The sequence below is a fragment of the Prionailurus viverrinus genome, chromosome C2 (genome assembly GCF_022837055.1).
Source record: "Prionailurus viverrinus isolate Anna chromosome C2, UM_Priviv_1.0, whole genome shotgun sequence".
NCBI classification, from domain to species: Eukaryota; Metazoa; Chordata; class Mammalia; order Carnivora; family Felidae; genus Prionailurus; species Prionailurus viverrinus.
In genome coordinates this window covers 82,325,607-82,345,706 of record NC_062569.1, presented here as the reverse complement: position 1 = coordinate 82,345,706, position 20,100 = coordinate 82,325,607, and the positions used below count along the sequence as shown (strand labels likewise).

The 20,100-nt window shown below is 35.3% G+C and overlaps 1 protein-coding gene across 5 annotated transcripts in view; it reads right to left on the bottom strand.

Annotated features, from left to right (window-relative positions):
* Positions 1-800: 800 nt before the first annotated feature.
* The window catches only part of OSTN (osteocrin), a 214,188-nt gene continuing 194,888 nt past the window's right edge, over positions 801-20,100 (bottom strand). For 4 of the 5 annotated variants that reach the window (XM_047875753.1, XM_047875752.1, XM_047875754.1 and 1 more), the window contains 2 exons: positions 4,689-4,785; positions 801-982 (listed from right to left, as the gene is read on the bottom strand). In XM_047875753.1, the coding sequence (XP_047731709.1) occupies positions 4,701-4,785 (85 nt within the window). In that variant the 3' untranslated portion in view covers positions 801-982; positions 4,689-4,700. Of the gene's footprint in view, positions 983-3,423; positions 3,461-4,688; positions 4,786-20,100 lie in introns of those variants that run through there. The other variant, XM_047875756.1, reaches the window with a different exon arrangement.

Here is a 20,100-nt window from a genome sequence, read left to right as displayed (position 1 = left end):
TTAATGTTTATTTATTTTTGAGAAATAGAGAGAGCATGAGTGGGGTAGGGAAGGGAGAGAGGGAGACACAGAATCCACAGCAGGCTCTAGGCTCTGAGCTATCAGCACAGAGCCCAGTGTGGGGCTGGAACTCACAGACCACGAGATCATGACCTCCCAGACCGCGAGATCATGACCTGAGCCAAAGTCTGACGCTTAACCGACTGAGCCACCCAGGCGCCTCCTACCAGTTGTAATTTAGAGAAAGTGGTTAGGCACCATGAGATGTCCAAACCTGATAAATGATTAATATCCTTCACTTCCTAATTCTGTCAATATGCCCTGACCTGCAGGTATTTTTTTTTTTTTTCAGTTCTTTGGAATAATAAAATTGATGGGCTTAATTACTGTTTGTTTTTTTTTTTTTCCTTGCTTACACATCTTCTTTTATTTCTGGAACTGAGGCTGTGCTTTATTTGGTTGAACCTGACTGTAATTTGAATACATTAAGAGAAGCCTAATCTCATTATCGTTTCCAAAGAGGCTCCCAGGAAAAGGATAAAAGAGAAGAAAAAATATTTAACAGAACATATACAATATTGTCTTTCCATGTTCCTCAATAATGAACAAATAGATCCTACCTAAGTTTTACAGAAACAAATCAGTCTTCAGTTATTATTCTTCAACTGGATAAATGTAAGTGGGAATATAGAAAGTATTTCATGGTATTGTGTTTTTTCATTGTTTCTTAGAAAAGTAAAGTTTGGGGCTAGGTAATCATTCCCGTTAGCTAAAATGTGTATTTAAAAAATATCCATACATTGAAGTGGTCTGCGTAATTTAATTAAAGCTGTAACAATACTGTGATGTGATGGACTGAAGTTCAAACTGTGGAAAGGATTTGCAGAAGATCCGTTCCTTAAAAGTTTAATCATTAAGGAGTGTAAAGAACTTCACTGAAGCATCTTCCATATTTCTGTGATTTCACCCAGGGAAGTTGTGTCTGCAAAAACAAAAATTGAAATTGTTAAAGCTACGAGAACTCCATAGATAAGGGGAATACCATCAACTTCGCTTGAGAACTAAAACTACATGATGTTTCATTATACCTTTTATTTCTAGGACATATTTTTATTGCAAAGACAATAACACAAAATTATAATTACAGATCAAAATGCATTAGGAAGAATATCTTCAACGTATAAACTAGGTGCTTATTCTCAAGCCACAGTTCCTTTCTTTGGGTACCTGCTCTATTCTATTTCTTTTCCATTTTCAATCTTGGTTCAAGGATGTTGCCATGACATATATAAGAAAGATAAAGAAAATCTGACTACTACTTCCTGTTTATTGCTATGATAACATATTGATAATTGTTGTATATTTTGCTCAAAGGGGAACAATCATAATACTGGAATTTAAACATGGCATTTCTGCTCTTTGAGAATTCTGTCAGTATATTTGAATGATAGTGTGTCAAAATTGTTTTAAAATAAAAAAAATTGTCAGTATAATAAAGCAACATGTGCCTTACATTCTTAAAAGTCTTAGTGCATATGGCAGCAAGGGGTAGCATAATCAATAGTCCTATTTCTACCAAATTTGATCAGGAAGGCACCCTGATTTCAATGGCCTAGAACTTGCTAACTGCATTTAGAGAAAACACCTCTCTGAATTTAAGTTGTTTAGAGCAGAAGGCTATAAAAAACTCAAAACTCAAAATTTTGGTCCAATATGTTAATGACTTGAGGAAGACATTGTGCAAATACCAGATTATCTTCCTTTCCAAAATATAGCAGAGAAGAGGTTAGCATTTGTTCTGCAAACTAGGTAACATAAAGCAGCTGTATCTAGACCTAAACTCAAAATAATAAGCAAAACTTCCACAATTAGAACCAGTTTCACTTTTAGTGTGAACACTTACAGTGAAACCCAGAAGGTGAAAACCCACAAATAAACCTGGTCTAAAAGAGCCTACATTAACTCCTACAGAAGCGGAACAAAGATTTTCACAGTCAGACATACTGCTTCTGTTTGTTTTAGAAATGTATAACCAGAGAAATTGGCATCCAACAATGACAATTATACCCTGAGGACCTTATAGGTGATGAAGAGAACTTTGGTCTAGAAGTCTAGAGACCTGAGTCCTGGACCTTGCTCTGTCTGAGAGCCTGTACAATTTTGAGCAAATCAATTTCCTCTCACAGACCCAATGTCCTCATTTGTTAAAAACAAAACAAAACAAAAGGATTGGATTAAAATAGACCTTATATTCTTGAATCTCTTAGTACCAAAAAATATTGTACCAATAAGAAATAATATACCAAAAATTGTTTTGAAAAGTTAAATGGAAATTAGAAATCTATTTTTATGTTTTTATTATTCATAAACCATAAAACATAAAACTTCACATGAGGAAGTAAAAAAGCATCTGAGAAATCCTGGTGATCATGGCAGGAAATAATAAATAGAAACCTAATGGTTGAGCAGGTGCACTTGCAATGATTGACAAAAGAGAAAAAGAAAATATATGATGTTAAGTTTTATTCTAAACCTATTCTTCTGTGATATACCATAGTGAAACTTTAATAACAAGGACAGTGATTTTCATGATACTCAACAAAGCCTATTAAATGAAGGACATAATATATTAATTTGGATTTCACCCATAGTGATTCGGGAGACATTATATTAATTCAACTACCTTTTGATAGTTTAGTAGCTCTCTGGAGTTTATATGGTCTAAAACTTCATATGAAATTATATGGAAATGAGTTTCCTGAATGATTTTTTTTCTTATCATAACCTGTTTTGGCTTAATTCAGAGATACCAAATGGGATGTCCAAGGTGATAGAGAACAGGTGGAAACTGATCAAAGTTTTAATCTCAGTGTCATAATGTTATCAATACATCAAGAAACTGGAGGATTGTGATCCTGATTTCAAGGAGTTACTTGGTTTGTAATAGCAATTAGTTAGATCTTTCTCAGATATAAGGTGGTGATTTTTAACAATCTTAAAGAGTGACCATACTTGGTATATCTTTAGATGTAAAGAAAGTCTGATCTATGTTTTGAAGATGCTACTGCTCAAAACGCACTGTTCGCCACAGTATTCATTAAGCATCCCCCCCCCCCCAAGTATTTGTGGACATTCAGTAACTTCATAACTTCATTGATCAAGAGCTCTGTGGACAAAAAAAGATTCTTTTAACTAAGTCATTCTGAGAATAAGAAAGTTGAAGTAAAATATTGACTTCTCATTGTGGTTTAGAGCATTTGACAAAGAGAAAAAACAGGCATGATTCAAGTTGAGAGGTTCAGGGCTAATGTGATGCTCTTGGGGACTTTGCAGATTTGGTTTAAGCATCATCTTGAGAGAAATAAAAAGCAGAGTTTTCTCTTCTGTAGCTTGAAATTGTCAAACAGCTCCAGGTTGTCTTACCTGCTTGGGAGAGAGGATGCATTCTCTGTAGCCTTTCCTGGGAAAAACATATTGCCTAGATTTTATGTTTAAAATTTACTGTTTAAAACATATAATATGTATGACTAAATATACTTATTAAAATATAAGCTTAGAATTTAAGTTTTCTGGATTTGAATTCTACTTACATCACTTACTAGCTATACGGCATTGTGAATTAATTAATATATCTAAGCTTTTTACTTATTTGTATAATAAAATAATAATTGTTATTATTATTATTGACTACTACATGTCAGACACTATTCTAAATGTATATTGTATATCAGATTTAGTCCTCTGCACAATGTAATGTGATAGAACTTATTATTATCTTCATTTTACGGAGGGGGATTTCAGAATTTCAACAAGATCCCACAGCTAACAGATGAATTAGGATTTGACTACAAAACTGACCTCTCTAGCTGGCAGTTTTACCCCTTATACTGTACTGTTTCTCAAGGCACTGGAGAGAGTAATAGGACCTACTTTATGGAACATGATGATTAAATGAAGCTATGTGTGGACAGCACTAAGTATAGGGTCTAGTGCAGAGTAAATTTTCAGAACTATAATCTAAGATGTTATCACTTGCATGTACTATCTGTCCAATACATTCTAGACTACTATATGCATTAATTTAATATTCACAACACCACACTATGTAGCACAATACAATCACCGTGTTATTATCTAAGTGTACAAGACATAGAGAAATAAGGTATCTTCATGGAAACAAGATAATGAATGATGACAGAACCAGGATTTTGATTAGGTGTTCTGATTCCGTGCCTATACTCTTTCTGCTACATCATTCGCTCTCCTATGTTCCATGTTATCATAATTCTTGGAATGTAGTTATCGGCAACAAAATGGTATGTGTCACTGAAATGTGTCTTCTTCATAATAGAGGGATTAGCACACAGTTATGTACATGTGAAGGTGATTTATTACATCAATTAGAATTTTAACCATTGTTCACATATTAATACTCAATAGTTATATAAGAATCTGGGAGAATAACTGAATCTTTTATGGTGAAATATATCTCGGACATTCTTTTGCTTCTTTAATGTCATTTAGGTTATTTAGCATCAATATATTATTGAGTACAGAAATGTTGAAAAAGTTATTTTATAACCTAGGAAATCAAAAGGGCAATTTATAAATCAACTGAATCAATTAGCCCATGGCAAAACATTAATCAGAAGCCTGCATATATTGTTACTTTGTCAAATGGTACTCACAGTTAGAATCAATTAGCCTCTGGAATTTGAGAGACGGTTTCCACCAATCCGATCCACAGGGATACCAAATCGCCTTTTTGGATGATCTACTACTTTCCTGTAATAAACCACGTAGAACATTTCTAAGCTGAAGTCCAAGTTATTAATTAATGACTTTTGCTCCTTTATTTCTTGCAGATCTGGGCACTGTCTTTGGGAGTGGGCATACATATGATAGTTACCTTTCATCAGTGCCCACTATATGCCAGACACTATCTCTTATCCTTTCAACATCTGTTAAAGTGGGTATACCTACCTCCATGTCACATCTGAGGAATCAGAAGCTTAGAGAAATTAAATGACTTATCCAAACCAAACGGTGCAGTTGAGAGTTGGGTCTTATTAGCATATCAATTTGCTAGGTGTTTAGCTTGGGTAAGTCCCTTCCTCTCTTCAAATCTTGGTGTATTCATTTGGTAATAGAAGAAGATTGAAGTCTGTCAGTGGTTTTCCCCAATCTCTGCCTCAAAATGGTTCTTCAAGGGAAAAATGGTAGTGGGAGAGGAAAAAGTGCTGATGACAATATTGAATGTGAAGTGCATCTCTCTTGTCTTCCCTCAGATTTTACCCAGACACACTTGGTACACAATGGTCTATGTCTGTTACATAGTCTCTGTGCCAAATACTGTTTGAAAAAAAAAAGCTTCATTATTACAATTAAGTTCAGGGGCATCTGAGTGGCTCAGTTGCTTAAGTGTCCGACTTCAGCCTAGGGCATGATCTTGCCATTCCCGAGTTTGAGCCCTGTATCGGGCTCTGTGCTGACAGCTCAGAGCCTGGAGCCTGTTTCAGATTCTGTGTCTCCCTCTCCCTCTCTCTGTCCCTTCCCCACTCACACTCTGTCTCTCCAAAAATACATATTAATATAAATAAATAAATAAATAGATAAAAAATTTAAAATAAAGTTTAAAAATCCTACAAGAGAACTTCTAGCTTGTATGTCCTATCAATTCTCTCTTTAGAAAGAAGAAACATCTTAATTTGATTTGTTATTGCCATGCTTTAGTTCTATCAAATCAAAATCCTAATGGGGAAGTCTCAGAATGCTCAGTACATGACTTTCACTGGCCATGGAGCTGTGAGAAGTTTTGAGCCTTCCTAATGAAGATAGAGACAACTTAACCAATTTTCAACAGTTTAAAGAGTTAAAAAGATTTGTTCAGAACATTTTGAACAGTTTCTATTCTAATTATTTGCATTATATTGTCAATATATACTACACAATTTAAACACCAAAAATTAATGAAAATTTCAATATCTATTATTTTTTCCTATTATCATTGATCATGTAACTACTATATATAAAGTTATTTTTCTGGCTGTCTTGGGATTGATAAATCAGACACAGCCTTTGCTTTCAAAAACCTATAACTAAGTACTCACAGATGGGTAATGATTTAATAAAAATAAGAAGAAAAATCTCTCATTTTTATTGATGCCAAATTTTTACCTTATCAGCATTCCTCATATCACTATTAGGTAAATAATTTATTTAAAAACTCTGAAAAGTATAGAGAATAATGGAAACACAGGGGATTTTTATTGCTGTGTCTTACATATAGAACATTGTATAAACACTGCCTGATTGTAATTAAAACAATAAATTTGGTGGTAATTAATATTTACCTAATGCTTTGTAGAAACCAGGTACTATGCTTTGTACTGTGTAGACAAAGATGATAAAAATGGACATTGAACCTGATATGGATCTATTCTCAAATGATATTGTAAGAATGACGCCATGTTATGGGGTTTTTGTTTTGTTTTGTTTTTACCTAATTCAGCCTTCCTTTCTGTTGATTAACATTCATCTTCATTTCCAAGTTGGCCCTTAGTTTTGCTAGTCAATGCAGGTAGCATTGTTTGTATGATCTTTATAAGGGTGTCTGCTAGACAACAGTTTGCTCAGTGGGGAGAAAGCTGAAAAAAACATATTTAGTGCTTATCCTTAACCTAGACATACCTCTGCCTCTATTCTTCAGATTTCTAAATAACATACCTTCTTAAGGGACTTCTGGGTGGCTCAGTTGGTTTAGTGTTCGACTTCAGATCACGTTATGATCTCACAGTTAGTGAGTTCCAACCCCACGTCAGGATCTGTGCTGGCAGCTCAGAGCCTGGAGCCCGCTTCAGATTCTGTGTCTCCCTCCCTCTGCCTCCTCCCCACTCATTCTCTCTCTCAAAAATAATAAACATTAAAAAATATTTTTAAACATACCTTCTTAAGAGGTGTCTATCATTTGTACTTCTGGATTTCTTGAGACTACATTGGCTACATATTTTTTGACTTGATAATCAATGAGGAAACATGTTATCTGTCAAATTAGCATAAAATTAATGATAAAGCATCATAGGGAAATTATGTATATCAGTTGTACTTTAGGTATTCTGATGTAATTATAAATAATTACTGTTGAAAAAAGAAAATGTCTCTTTTTTATTTTGTTTTATTCATATAAGTAAATTTATAGACTTTTATTTTAAGCAATTATTTTCCTTGTGGTAGTAAGAACAAGACCTCCTCAAAGATGTTCACACCATAACCCACAGAATCTATGTCATCTTACATAGCAACAGAGACTTTGCAGATATGATTAATAAGGACCTTGAGATGAGAGAATTATTCTGGATTTTCTGGGTAGGCCCAATGTGGTCTAGCCTCCTTAAAAGTGGAAGATGATTGAAGAAGAGTGGGCCAGAGGGATGCAAACTGAGAAGGACTTAACCCACCACTCCTGGCATTGATGATGAAGGAAAGGATCAAGAATCAAGGAATGCTGTGACCTTTAGAAGTTCTCAGAAGAAAATGAGAACCTCAGTCCTACAACCAAAATGAACTGAATTCTGCCAACAACCTGAATAAGCAGGAAATGAATTCTCCACTATCGTCTCCAAGGAGTGTGGACTGCTGACCTTTTGACTTCTGTATCCAGCTGGCAGATTGGGCAAAAGAGAGCACAGAGCAGCTATCAGGGAGAGATTGAGAGGCTACACAGTGGCTAGCAATCAATCATATGGCTACACTTAACTGAAAAGGAGACAGAGAAAAGTGGTATAGAATGACATATGGGGACTGTTGTATAGGACTTCTGACCTATAGAATTATAAGATAATAAATTTGTGCTGTTTTAAGTCCAGAAGTTTAAGGTAAGTCATTACCATAGCAATAAAATAGGAATATGTTTGTCCGATTTAGAGTTATGTCTAAGGGCAATTTGTTTATATATATATAAAACAATTAGACTGATGCAATTTTTACTCTTTGAACCCTTCAGTTCTTTTACTGACTACCCCACCATAACTCCAGGAAAAGGGTAAGAGAGAAGCCATCTCAGGGTCAAGGAGAGTGCTCAGGAGAAGTCCCAGACAAACAAGAAGAGGAAGTGAGAAACCAACCCCTTCCAGGTGTTTAAAGGACTGGTTGAGAAGGGGAAGGAAATGACAGCTGGGAAAAAGAGTAGTGCCACACATGTGAACTGACCTCCCAGAGCACCTGTGGGATGGATGGTGGCAGGAAAAGTAACACTTCTGCTTTTTAATTTTTTAATTTATTTTTAAAATTTATTTATTTTGAAAGAGAGAGAGAGTCGCACATGAACAGGGAGAGGAGTCCATTGTGGGGCTCTATCTTACGAAGAGTGAGATCATGACCTGAGTGGAAATCAAGGTCTGGAAGCTTAACTGACTGAACCACACAGGCGCCCCTGCTTCTGCTTTTTTAAAAGAAAACATGACAATCTATGCATCATTATAAATTAGAACAGAACATTTATTGGTTCATAGTACCAATGCATTTTTTTTCAAAAATAAAGGTCCAATAAATGTAAAGAGGATTTTTTTTCTTTCTTTACCACAGTTGATCTTTTTCTGCTCAAGCAAATAGGAGGCAGCTGTAGAATGGTGGAAAGCAAAATATTTTTTTTCCTTCCTTCTTTCCTCATTCCATATGCTTTCCTTCCATCCTTTTCCCAAGATTTGATTAGCAACCAGGACATGAAAGACTCAGATTCTATTTGATTCTTCTACTTATTGATGGTGTGAGCATTTGTAAGACTGTTGTCATTCTGAGCTTGTCTTTCCTTTTTGATAAAATTTAGATACTTCTTGCTCTATCTTCCCAGCCTGGTTATTTATTTAACATACTTATTTGTTAAGTAATATTTTATTGATTTATGCACAACCATATGTATTTGTTCTCTGCACTGGGGATAGAGTGGTGAATATGACATGCATTAGCTGTTAAAGCTCACATTTTACTTGAAAAAAGCTAATGAGGTAACACACCTGAAATCATTTTACACATTTTAAGTGATTCTACTATTCTTTCCTATAAGTCCTGCCCACTGGTTTCCAAACAATTTGTAGTTTACCATTTCTAAAATAAAAGCTTTATAAAAGAGATCAATGCCTAGAATGTTAAGTGAAGAACACTCTCAGTAAAGAAGTGCCCCTTCTCCATATATGGTGGCCCCTGAAAGAGCTTCCAGAAGCACATAAGGCTGCTTAGAGCAGAGTTTGACAACCCCTGGCCAAGAGTATAAGAATGTTTTTGTTCTAGCCATAGATCTGTAGTTACTTTGATTCATTTTCTAAAATTTGGGATATGTTTCAAATACTCACATGTACCTTGAAATCAAATAAGAAAAATAAATAGAAGAAATATATATGAAAAACCATGCAGTATTTACAGTTTTTAGCAATAATACAAATGAAAACAATTATTCCCATAAAGCAGATAAACCAACAACATGATCATAGCTCAGTAAGTTAAGTAATTTCTACACAGTCTCCATCCATTTAGAAGTAAAATGGTAAGCTAGTATTTATCTTAACATTTTTGCTGATAGGAAAAATATGTCCAAGTTCTACACTCTATGACACATACACTTACAGGAACAAACAGTGTGTAAAACATAAATAGTAAGATAGTGAAATAAATGTTCTTAAGACCAAAGGGGAAACTGTACTTTCTGACTACCTAGTCCCTCTTGTGACAAAATAATGGTATGACATGGTTTATCTAATCTACCTTTTTCCATTCTAAAAGACTCTGAAATAGTTTAAGGATACAAAACTCCTGCCAAACTAATACAAAGAGAATGGATTGGTCATTTTAAATACAACCTAAACTTCACATTGAAATATACTTCCTGTGTAAAATAGGATTTTTTAAACATTTACATTCTTTGATAATTCACTTTCTGAAAAATTTTTTACACTCTAAAACAGCAGTTAGAAAACTTGTATTTAAACTTTTTATTGCGAATCACTTCACACATACAAAATAGTCTACAAATTTATCTATGTTCAGTTTAAAGAAAAATAAAATGAACATTCCTGTTGGCACCAAATTAAGAAACAATATAACCGGCCCTTGAATTCCCCAGTGTTCCTGCTTCCACACGGAATATCTTTCATGGTTCAGTCCCAGAGGTAATCTATAGACTGAATTTTGGTCTAATAATTCTCTTGCTTTTCCTTATAATCTGTATGTATTATTCAAAACTCTCTTGTTTAGTGAGGATGGTTCTAAAATTTTATTTAAAGAAATAACATACAAATTCTTCTTCTTTCAGCAAATATTTTGTGTTTTAATATTTGTCCATGTTGATACATGCAGTTTATTTTCACTATTGTATAATATTTTATTATACTAATTAATATATACAACAGTTTATTTAGATATTCTATCATAGACAGAAAATTGAGTTATGTTCTTTTTTGTCATTATGTACTAGTCAGCTGAAAATTTTCTTATAGATGACTTTAATGTACACTTAAGGATTTCTCTAAGTATATTTTTAGAAGTAGAATTGTCAGCTGTGCCTGTACTTAATTATATTACATAGTACCAGACTGTTCCAAAGTTGTTATAGCAATTTACATACCTAAGAGCCATGTATGACAGTTCCTATTGTTTCAAATCTAGGCCAACCCTTGCATTGTCAGACTTTCAGTTTTGCCATTCTGATGTATTTGTAATTATATCTCATTGTGGTTTTAACTTGCTTCCTTTGAATTAGTTTCTTGCCTTTTCATTTGTTTATTGGCTATTTGGATTTCTTCTCTTGGAAGTGTCTGTTCAAGTCTGTTGCCTGTTTCCTATTGGTTAGTTTTTCTTTTAAATACTGATTTGTAGGAGGGTTACAACTACTCAGAATATTAGATTTTGTCAGATGCAAATATCCTTTCTCAATTGTGGTTAGTCTTTATTGTGTCTTTTATGAAAATCTTTACTGTTGTTTTTAAGTTTATCAAGATTTTTACTTTTTATTAATGACTCCACTCTAATGTTATGAAGGTATTCTCCTATTTCATCCTACAATCTTTTTGTAGTTCTTTCACATTCATGTTTTTAATGCTTTTGAAATTATTTTTTATTTATGGAAGGAGACAAAGGTCATTTTTTTTTATTCATGACCAATTATTTATAAGTGTTAGATTCAGCTTAAGTTTCATGGAAATTTCTTTTGCAGTTTTACCTAGAATTTTATTGCATCTAAGGTATAAATAAGTTTGGAGAGAATTAAAATTTTTATGATATTGAATCTTACTATCTAAAATCTTTTACTAAGGTTATCTTTCATGCCTTCTCAATAATTTTTTAATTTTCTCCATAAAGACGTTTCATGTTTATTGGAATTGTTGTTGTGACACCATATAAAAATATGTGCTGTAGGTTTTTCAACAGGTGTCCCTTACTTGGTTAAAAATTTTCCTTCTATTTCTATTATCAGTTTACCAGTGATTTTGATCATGAATAGATGTTTACTTTCATTAAGCGTTTTCATGCACCTATTGGGTGATGTGGCTTTCCCTCTTCAATCTGTTAACTATTTTTTGTTTGTTTCTTTGTTTGTTTGTTTGTTTTGAGAAAGAGAGAGAGAGAGAAAGAGAGAATGAATCTTAAGAAGGTTCCATGCTCAGTGTGGAACCCAACATGGGGCTTGATCCCATGGCTCCAGGATCATGACCTGAGCTGAAATCAAGAGCCAGTCGCTGAACTGAGCCACCAAGGCACCCCTATTAACTGTGTTAATTGTCTTTCCAAAGCAAATCAACCTTACATTGTAGTTTTATGATGAACCCAACATGACAATGCTGTATTGTCTTTTTAATACATTACTGGGATTGTTTTGCTGAATTTTTTGGTAGAAATTTGTATCTACAGTCATTAATGAGGTTGTCCTATAATTTTTTCTTGTTCTCTCCATATCAGTATTGGTGATCAGATAATGCTATTCTCATGAAATTGGTGATCAGATAAGGCTATTCTCATAGCAACAGGTTTGCACCTTTATTTTTGGTTATCCTATTGTTATTTAATTACATCATGGTAGGAAAATGTGTTCCATTTGATAACCAAGGCCTTAAAATTTTAAGGCTTATTTTGTGAACTGGAACTTCATTGACTTTAATAGTTGTTTCATGTGAACTTAAACATTTTCCCCCAATTGTTGACAGCATTTACTGATCCTGCTTATGATTTTGAGTCTCAAGAAAAGAAACAAGAATCAGAGTGTGGAGAATGATCCCTAAAAACAACAGTCTGATTTGCTGATATATCTTTTTATTTATTTATTTTTATTTTTTATATGTTTATTTGTGAGAGAGTGAGAGAGAGAGAGAAAGAGAGAGAGAGAGACAGAGACAGAATGTGAGAGGGGAAGGGGCAGAAAGAAAGAGAGACAGGGAGAGAGGGAGAGAGAGGGAGAGGGAGACAAAGAAGCTGAAGCAGGCTCCAGGATGTGAGTTGTCACCACAGAGCCCAACGCAGAGCTCAAACTCACTAACTGCAAGATCATGACCTGACTTGAAGTTGGATGCTTAACTGACTGAGCCACCCAGGTGCCCCTGATTAACTGGTACATCTTAAAAGCAAAACAAAATGCTAGGCCCTATAAAGAAGTACATGCCACTCCAGCAACTTTGAGTAATATGCAAAAAGGAAGGATATAGTAATGGCTAACAGGGGATGTTCTTTTAAATAGTTCAGTAATTTAGATTAGTAAAACATAGAATGAAATTACTACATTATAAAGTTTAGATGAATATAGTAGCCAAGCTCCAACACGAACCCCAATAATACTACCATAATGCCATCTCCTTCCATACTGAGAAGGGTTGACTTCTGTAACCAACAGCATATTGTGATTAATGTGTGACATCCAAAGCTACATCATAAAAATATTATAGCTTCTGCCCTGCTTTGTTGGCTCTCACACTAGGGAAGTCATCTGCCATTTCCTAAGGACACTCAGACAGCCCTATAGAAAGGTTTATGTGGCAATGAACTAAAGCCTACTGCCAACTACCAGTGAGGAACTAAGACTTCCTGCCACCAGCCATGTTGAGTGGGTCCTTTTGGAAATGGATAATCCAGCTGTGGTATAGCCTCCAGATGACTGCAGCCCTGGCCAACTTCTTCACTGTAACCTTTGGAGAGACCTTGAACCAGATGCATTCAGGCAAATTTTTCTAGATTTCTGATGCACAGAAACTATGCAAGAACATAAATGTTTATGAATGTCTTAAACTGCTATGTTTTGGGCAACTTGTCTGCATAGCAACAGAGATCTTACAGTGAGATTCAAAGTGCTCTGGCATTCTACAAGAGATCACATCCAATTTAGGGGTTCCAGGACAATTTACAGAGCACGTGGAAACAATAAACAAACGGTGGCCCCTGAATTCTGCAATCTTGGCTATCACAATTTAAAATTAAGGTATAGGATTAATAAATTACTATAGGAGGGGGTGCCTGGCTGACTCAGTCAGAAAAGCATGCCACTCTTGATCTCAAGGTCATGAGTCTGAGCCCTACATTGGGGTTAGAAATTACATATGTACATACGTAAATAGAAATGATTATAGGGGGACATATATAACTATACAAACTTGGAAGGCCTGATGTGGGAGGACAGACTGAAATGAAGGACTCGGCAAAGCCTTGTAAAGAATGAAAAGGGAAATCATCAACGTCCACAGAGTCATGTTTAAAACAGGCAATTGGTCTTTTAAATTCAGATGCGAGAATATTAGGATGAAGGACCACAACCAGTGAATGATGATGTAGCTTTTAGGGGCTAATACATAACATCTAGAGTCCACATTCAGAAATAATAGAGAAATAAGATATGATCAATGCATGGATTTCAAAATGTCATTTGTACCAGTGATCAAGCTGAATATAGGATGTGCCTTTATACCTGCTTGTGAAAGGGCTTCTTTATATTTATTTCCTCCTTGGATCCGACAGATTTATATAACTAGTCATGGTTATCTAGTTACAACAGGAAGAAAGGGGATTAACTGAACATTCTCAATTCCTCCTCAAAAGTTGGCCTATTAGATAAATGGCTACTTTCTCTTCTGGAAGCAGTGGATCAAGGGGGGAGGGGGGGACAAGAAGCCAGTGTTTCCTTAACTAGAGTCCTCTACATGGAAATCTGAGGCTTAATAAATGGGATATGTTTAGGAGGATGGAAGAAGGTGCTACTTTGCTTAGCAGAAAGTTGATGTATGACTTTTGGAATTCTATTTCAAAGTGGTAATTCAATTTTAAATGGATTCCGTTAAATTTATGATGATGGCACTGACTACACATAATGTCACCTTCGAAGTATTATCCCAGGGAATGGGTGTATGAAGAGGTGTTCGGAAACACACCATGAGCACTGGAATAAATAAGACTGAAGTCACTGTAAAGTAACACAGGCATGCTTGATTTGGAAACTGCTGTAAAGTACTAGGCCAAGGCAGAGAGGACCTTCATTTGCTTGGCTAACGAACCTCTTTGAGGGTCTAATGAAGCTTTTGGAACTTCAACCCAGCAAATAGGTTTACACAAAAATGTGTTCTAGGATTCTCTTTCTTGGGGATTGTGGGTGATATACATATCAAAATCTATACATAGAATCAATTATTGGCACTTTGGAGAAAATATTTTAAATATATGAGTTAGACTAGGGAGCAAAGGCCAAAGGGACTGTCTCAATCTGTGGTGTTGAGCTGCAGTGATATAACAGTTATGAGGAAAATGGCCCCAGATCATTTTGATAAGAGCATTTCCTATTGTATAGCCAGGCTTTTCAATTAGGAGGAAGGAAGCATGCAAATAGGGCACCATACTCTGCATCATTTTCCTGTGTTTCTCACTCTGAAATGGAGCCCATCTTGAATTACCTTCTTTGGGCATCACCAAATAAGAGCTGGAAAGAAATAGCAAAAATTATGAGATCTAGGTTGGCCTAGGTCTGTAGTACTGTTTTGCAATTAATTAGGAAGGAAAATGAAGTGTTAGGATTTTTATCTTTAATCTTTGGGACTATCATCAAGAAAGGCAACCGTATCTGACAAAATGAAACCACAGTTGCTATTCTCAACCATAGTCTGATTTTATGTCTGGCTCAGGATAGAAACTCATATATCATTGGCAAAATTTTTCTAAAACTATTTATTTAATGTGTACATTGTAAGTGAACCTTGCTGTTCTGGGCCTTTGAAATGTGCCTTTTTCATGCAGAAATTCAATTTCTTCATCAGAAGCTGCTGCTTACCTAGATTCATTAGACTTGGAGTTAAACAATCTAGTGTTCCAGCTGGTAATCTCAGGAAAATCATTTTGTCTCCCTGAAAATATGCAAAGAAAATGGGGATAATAATATCTTCTTAGGGTATTATAGGGGTTGGAAAAAAAACCCAACATATACCAGAATGTTAAATTTTTTTTTTCTATCTCAGTTTCAGCAGTGGCCTCAAAAAGCTGAGGGAAAAACAGAAGTAGGTGGCAAGTATTTCCTCTTGCATTCCAAAGTGAAATGCTAGACTCATGCAGTATTTGTAAAGGGGTTTCCTACAAACTGATTTTCCCAACTTGAATCCAATAAAAGGACTGAGATAGAACAGGTGAGGAAGGAGAATTTCTGTGGAGTGAGTTATTGGAGAACAGTGTTTTTTTTCCCTCCTCTTATAGAGGGAAGGCTTCAAGAAAGCAACTTAGACAGCTTGACATAAGCCCGTGGAAGCAGGCAGGCCTGAGAGAACGATGTCAGTGAAATCTAAAGAGCAAGACTCTGTGACAGTTTGCTCTAGGCAGAAATGAAGAGATGGTTCTATAAGGACAGCTTCAGTTTCAGTGACTGGAATCAAGGGCATGGGTTTTCTGTGGTGGAGACACAGAAAGTAGTGGGTAGAGTTGGCCAAGGTTAATTATAAGAGGCATCTTCCCTGAGGGGCTTGCTGCCAGAGGTGATGGGTCAGGTGACCTCAGTAGGAGGCTGGTGGTGGTGTTAAATGAAGAGGCTGAAAAAGGACGATGAGGATGAGGGGCAAACTGACCTGCCTGGGGAGAGACATTGCAGGAAGCAAGGGTGTCTATATCAATGTTCCCAGAGGGAGTTAAGTGATGACCTAACAAAAATCAACTTTGAGCATTTACCGAGGCCAGAGAGTAATAAAGCCAGGTCATGATAGTATCAGTCACATCAGATTTTTCTTTATCTCTCTGTATTGCCATCCCTAAGACTGGGGAGGCAGAAGGCAGTCCACTGTAGTAGGGGAAGGGGTGAGGATAAACTGATGACGAGCAACCCCCTTCCCACTGCAGCTTTACAGCATGAATGGGGCCTAAGCTGGGGACAGGAGAAACTTCAATCATATTTATAATTCAGGCTAAGACATAAGAATAGTTATTTAAATGACTGAAATATGGTTGTTTTTCTAATAAAAGTAACCAGGGGGGGTTTTATTATTTCATTGGGACCAGTAGAGTTGTAGCACTGCCTTTGTTTTTATCCAAGTGGTACGAAACAACTCCTACTGAATGGGTGGTGGGTGCATGTGGGTGGGAATGAAAATGTTTTTTCTGAGTTTGTCCCATGGAGTCTTTCTCTTTGAATTAAGTGGTTATAATAGCAGTGTACTGGAGCAAAGTTTATTGACCTGGATCTGTACAACGTGTATAATTACGCTGGGTATCTTCTGTCTGCTTGCCAGAGTCAATCTCTGCCTTGTCTCGTTTGACATCCAGTCTGGGAGGTTAACCTCTTTGGATCACATAAAAATTCCTTTGCTCTCTGGGTTTGGTTTGGGGTAGGCAATGGGTAGTGTTGTAAAGAGACTGGAAGTGAGGTCAGGATAATTTCCCCTGCCCTGCAAGGTCACTTTCCTCTGACTGAAGGTCACTGATTCTTTCAACCCATCTGTATGGTCTTCAGACCAGTGTATAAATCCATTATATTCCCCTATACTCAATCTTTTGTAAAAAGTCTTGTGAGCAAACCCTTCAATTTTCCTACTTTACATATGCTGCCTGTTTCCTCCAGAAACCCTGACTGACCCAATAACATTATTTGCTTTGCTGACCTCAAAATATTAATGAGAGAATTCAAGCAATAACAGTTGTAAAAATGTTTATAATAAGTAAATGCAGAGTATTAGCATTGTTTTTTTTCCCACAAGGTATTCTCAGCATTGTGTGAAGGAGTGAGGAATTTAGAGAAATTCCAGGCCAATTTTAGTATATCTTCTATTAAAGGGTCAGACAGTAGATGCTATTTTGCCAGGGATATAATCATAGCTGCTTTGTTTTACTTGCATAAATGAGAAAACCATTCATTAACTTCAGGCTTTAAACAAATGAACTGAATTAGGAAAATACTTTGGTCTTCAAAGCATAATTAACTTTGCCCTGAGAATTAAAGTAATTTGCACATCTATCTGAAAATGAAGCTGGTGTCAAGTTGAGGTGGAAAAAAAGTTAAGCATCATACAAAATAGAACCAATAGTTTCTTTGCTTCATTTTAATATGATCTGACATAGACATTGTTCTGTTTGACTTTTCCTGATTGTTTTTGTTTCCCCCCAATCATTCATTTATCCTTCCATTTCCATCTCTTATGGAGTTTTTCATAAGCAGGATTTAAAACTTTTCTTTTATAAATATTTTACAATAATTGAGAATAAAGTACTACATGTCATATGCCTGAAAGTCAGTTTTTAAATATGGAGTCATACACCAATATAATTCAGGGATCCATAGATGTTGGAAAATGTTACATCTTCAGTTTCATTACTTTCTTGTTAAAATATGAATAAGAATGCAGGGAACAATTCACAATACCTACACCTTTGTCACAAATAGAAATCACAGATACATTCAGATCATACTTCAGCCATTGTAGAAACTTTGAAATTGCTTTTATGTTCAGCACTACTTGAAATGATTGTTGTTTTTTAGACTTTTCTCTAAAGCAACTTATTTTATATGTTAACAAATAAGCCTATATGTTGTTATATTACTAATTACTTTTACATTTTTCTGGTAATTCTGTTTCTATGTATGGTAACCTTTGAACTCTTACAAATACTATCCACTTAAAAACAATATTCTGAGAAGGAGTTCATAGGTTTCACCAAACTACCAAAGTGGCCCATCACCCAAAAAAGTTTATGAATCTCTGGATTAAGTAATGAATGAAATCTTGGGGCTACCGTATGAAAATAGATCTCATACCTATGTCCTTCTCTGGGTGAACATGAGAAGGTAGAGAATGCATGCTTGAGAGGAAAGAATCTTGATACATACACATGAAAACCAGAGGGGTTTATAAGCAACAAGAAAGTGTGTTAAAATAATATGCTAATTCACAATTTTGTGAAAGCTTCAAAAATAAATAAGGAAGTGGTTAAAGCTACTTGGATTAATGGACCAAAGCTATTGTATCAAACACAACAAAAGACCAGCAATTAACCTTATATGTGGCCTCCCAAGCAAAATTACTATAATTTTTATGGATTTTCTTTTTATAAAATAGTTGCAAAACTCTGAACTGTGTCTTTTTATACTAAATATGTGAAAATATTCATTTTTCCCTGTCACTTTATTATACATATTTCAATGATAACAATGATTTTCGTAATGGATGATTGAAAAATTTATTTTATTTTACTTTTTAAATGCTTATTTATTTTCAAAAGTGAGAGCACGAGCAGAGGAGGGGCAAAAGAGAGGGAAACAATCATTTCAAGTAGTGCTGTGCTGACAGCAGAGAGCCCCACGTGGGGCTTGAACTCATGAACCAAGCGTGAGATCACGACCTGAGCCAAAGTTAGACACTTAACTGACTGAACCAGGCACCCCAGATGATTGAAAATTTTAATCTTTAATCTTCAGTTATCATTACACTTTGAAAAAATCTAAAATTATTTTTCTTTTAAAATTTAAGAAGGTGTAGATACATATTTTATGTGTGAGCTATTACTTATTTCCCATTATTTTCCACCGTTCTAATATATAAGAAAAATTTAATATTTACTTTGAGACTAAGAGCAGGAATTCCTACTAAAAAAATAAATCCTGAAAAAACTTCACAAGATGTGCCTTTTGAATTTCATTTGAAAGACTAAGACATCAACTATTGAAAAAAATTATAAAATGCATAAATAAATTACATCTATAGGAAAATTGTTAATGTGTATAGGTCATTCTAAATAATTTTTTTTTAATTTTCTAATGTTTATTTTTGAGAGAGAGAAAGAGAGCATGAGTGGGGGTGGGGTAGAGAGAGAGGGAGACACAGAATCTGAAGCAGGCTCCAGGATCCAAGCTGTCAGTACAGAGCCCAATGTGGAACTTGAACTTGTGAACTAGGAGATCATGACTTGAGTGGAAGTCAGACGTACACTTAACCGACTGAGCCACCCAGGCGCCCCCTAAATAAATTCTACATAAAACACTCCTGACATTGAAGGTCACCTTTGTTGCTATGCCATAGAATAGAGAAAAGTCTTGTCTCTGATTTTAATTCCAGATATGAAACAAGGTAAAATGTCTAGATTAAGGGAGATCCTCAGCTTTTCAAGTTCATGGGGAAACTCTCGTACAAATGTATTAGTTCTACTTAACCCATTTCCAACATCTGGAAGTAGTTATAAGTGAAGAGAAAGGTAGAAAAAAAGAAAATAGATAATTATGATTTTTGACCACATAAGATCATCAGTTGCTAAAATCCTTTCTGGCTTTCAGTGGATAAGACCTTCACAATCTAGCTTCAGAGATACCTTATAAGTTTATATGGGTTTTGCATTACATTTTGAACACAGCATCCCTGAGTAGCCCCAAATCTCTTTCCCAATTTCATTTCTTATCCTCTTCCTTATCTCTATCTGATATTGAGCCCACACCATGCTATTGAGCCCTCCCAAGAACATGCTCTGAATGTTCAAGCCTGTAAACCATATCGTACATGAGTCTCTCTTAACAGAATAATTGTTCTTAATCCACTTAATCTTTCTTTTTTTTTAATTTTTTTTCAACGTTTATTTTTTTTGGGACAGAGAGAGACAGAGCATGAACGGGGGAGGGTCAGA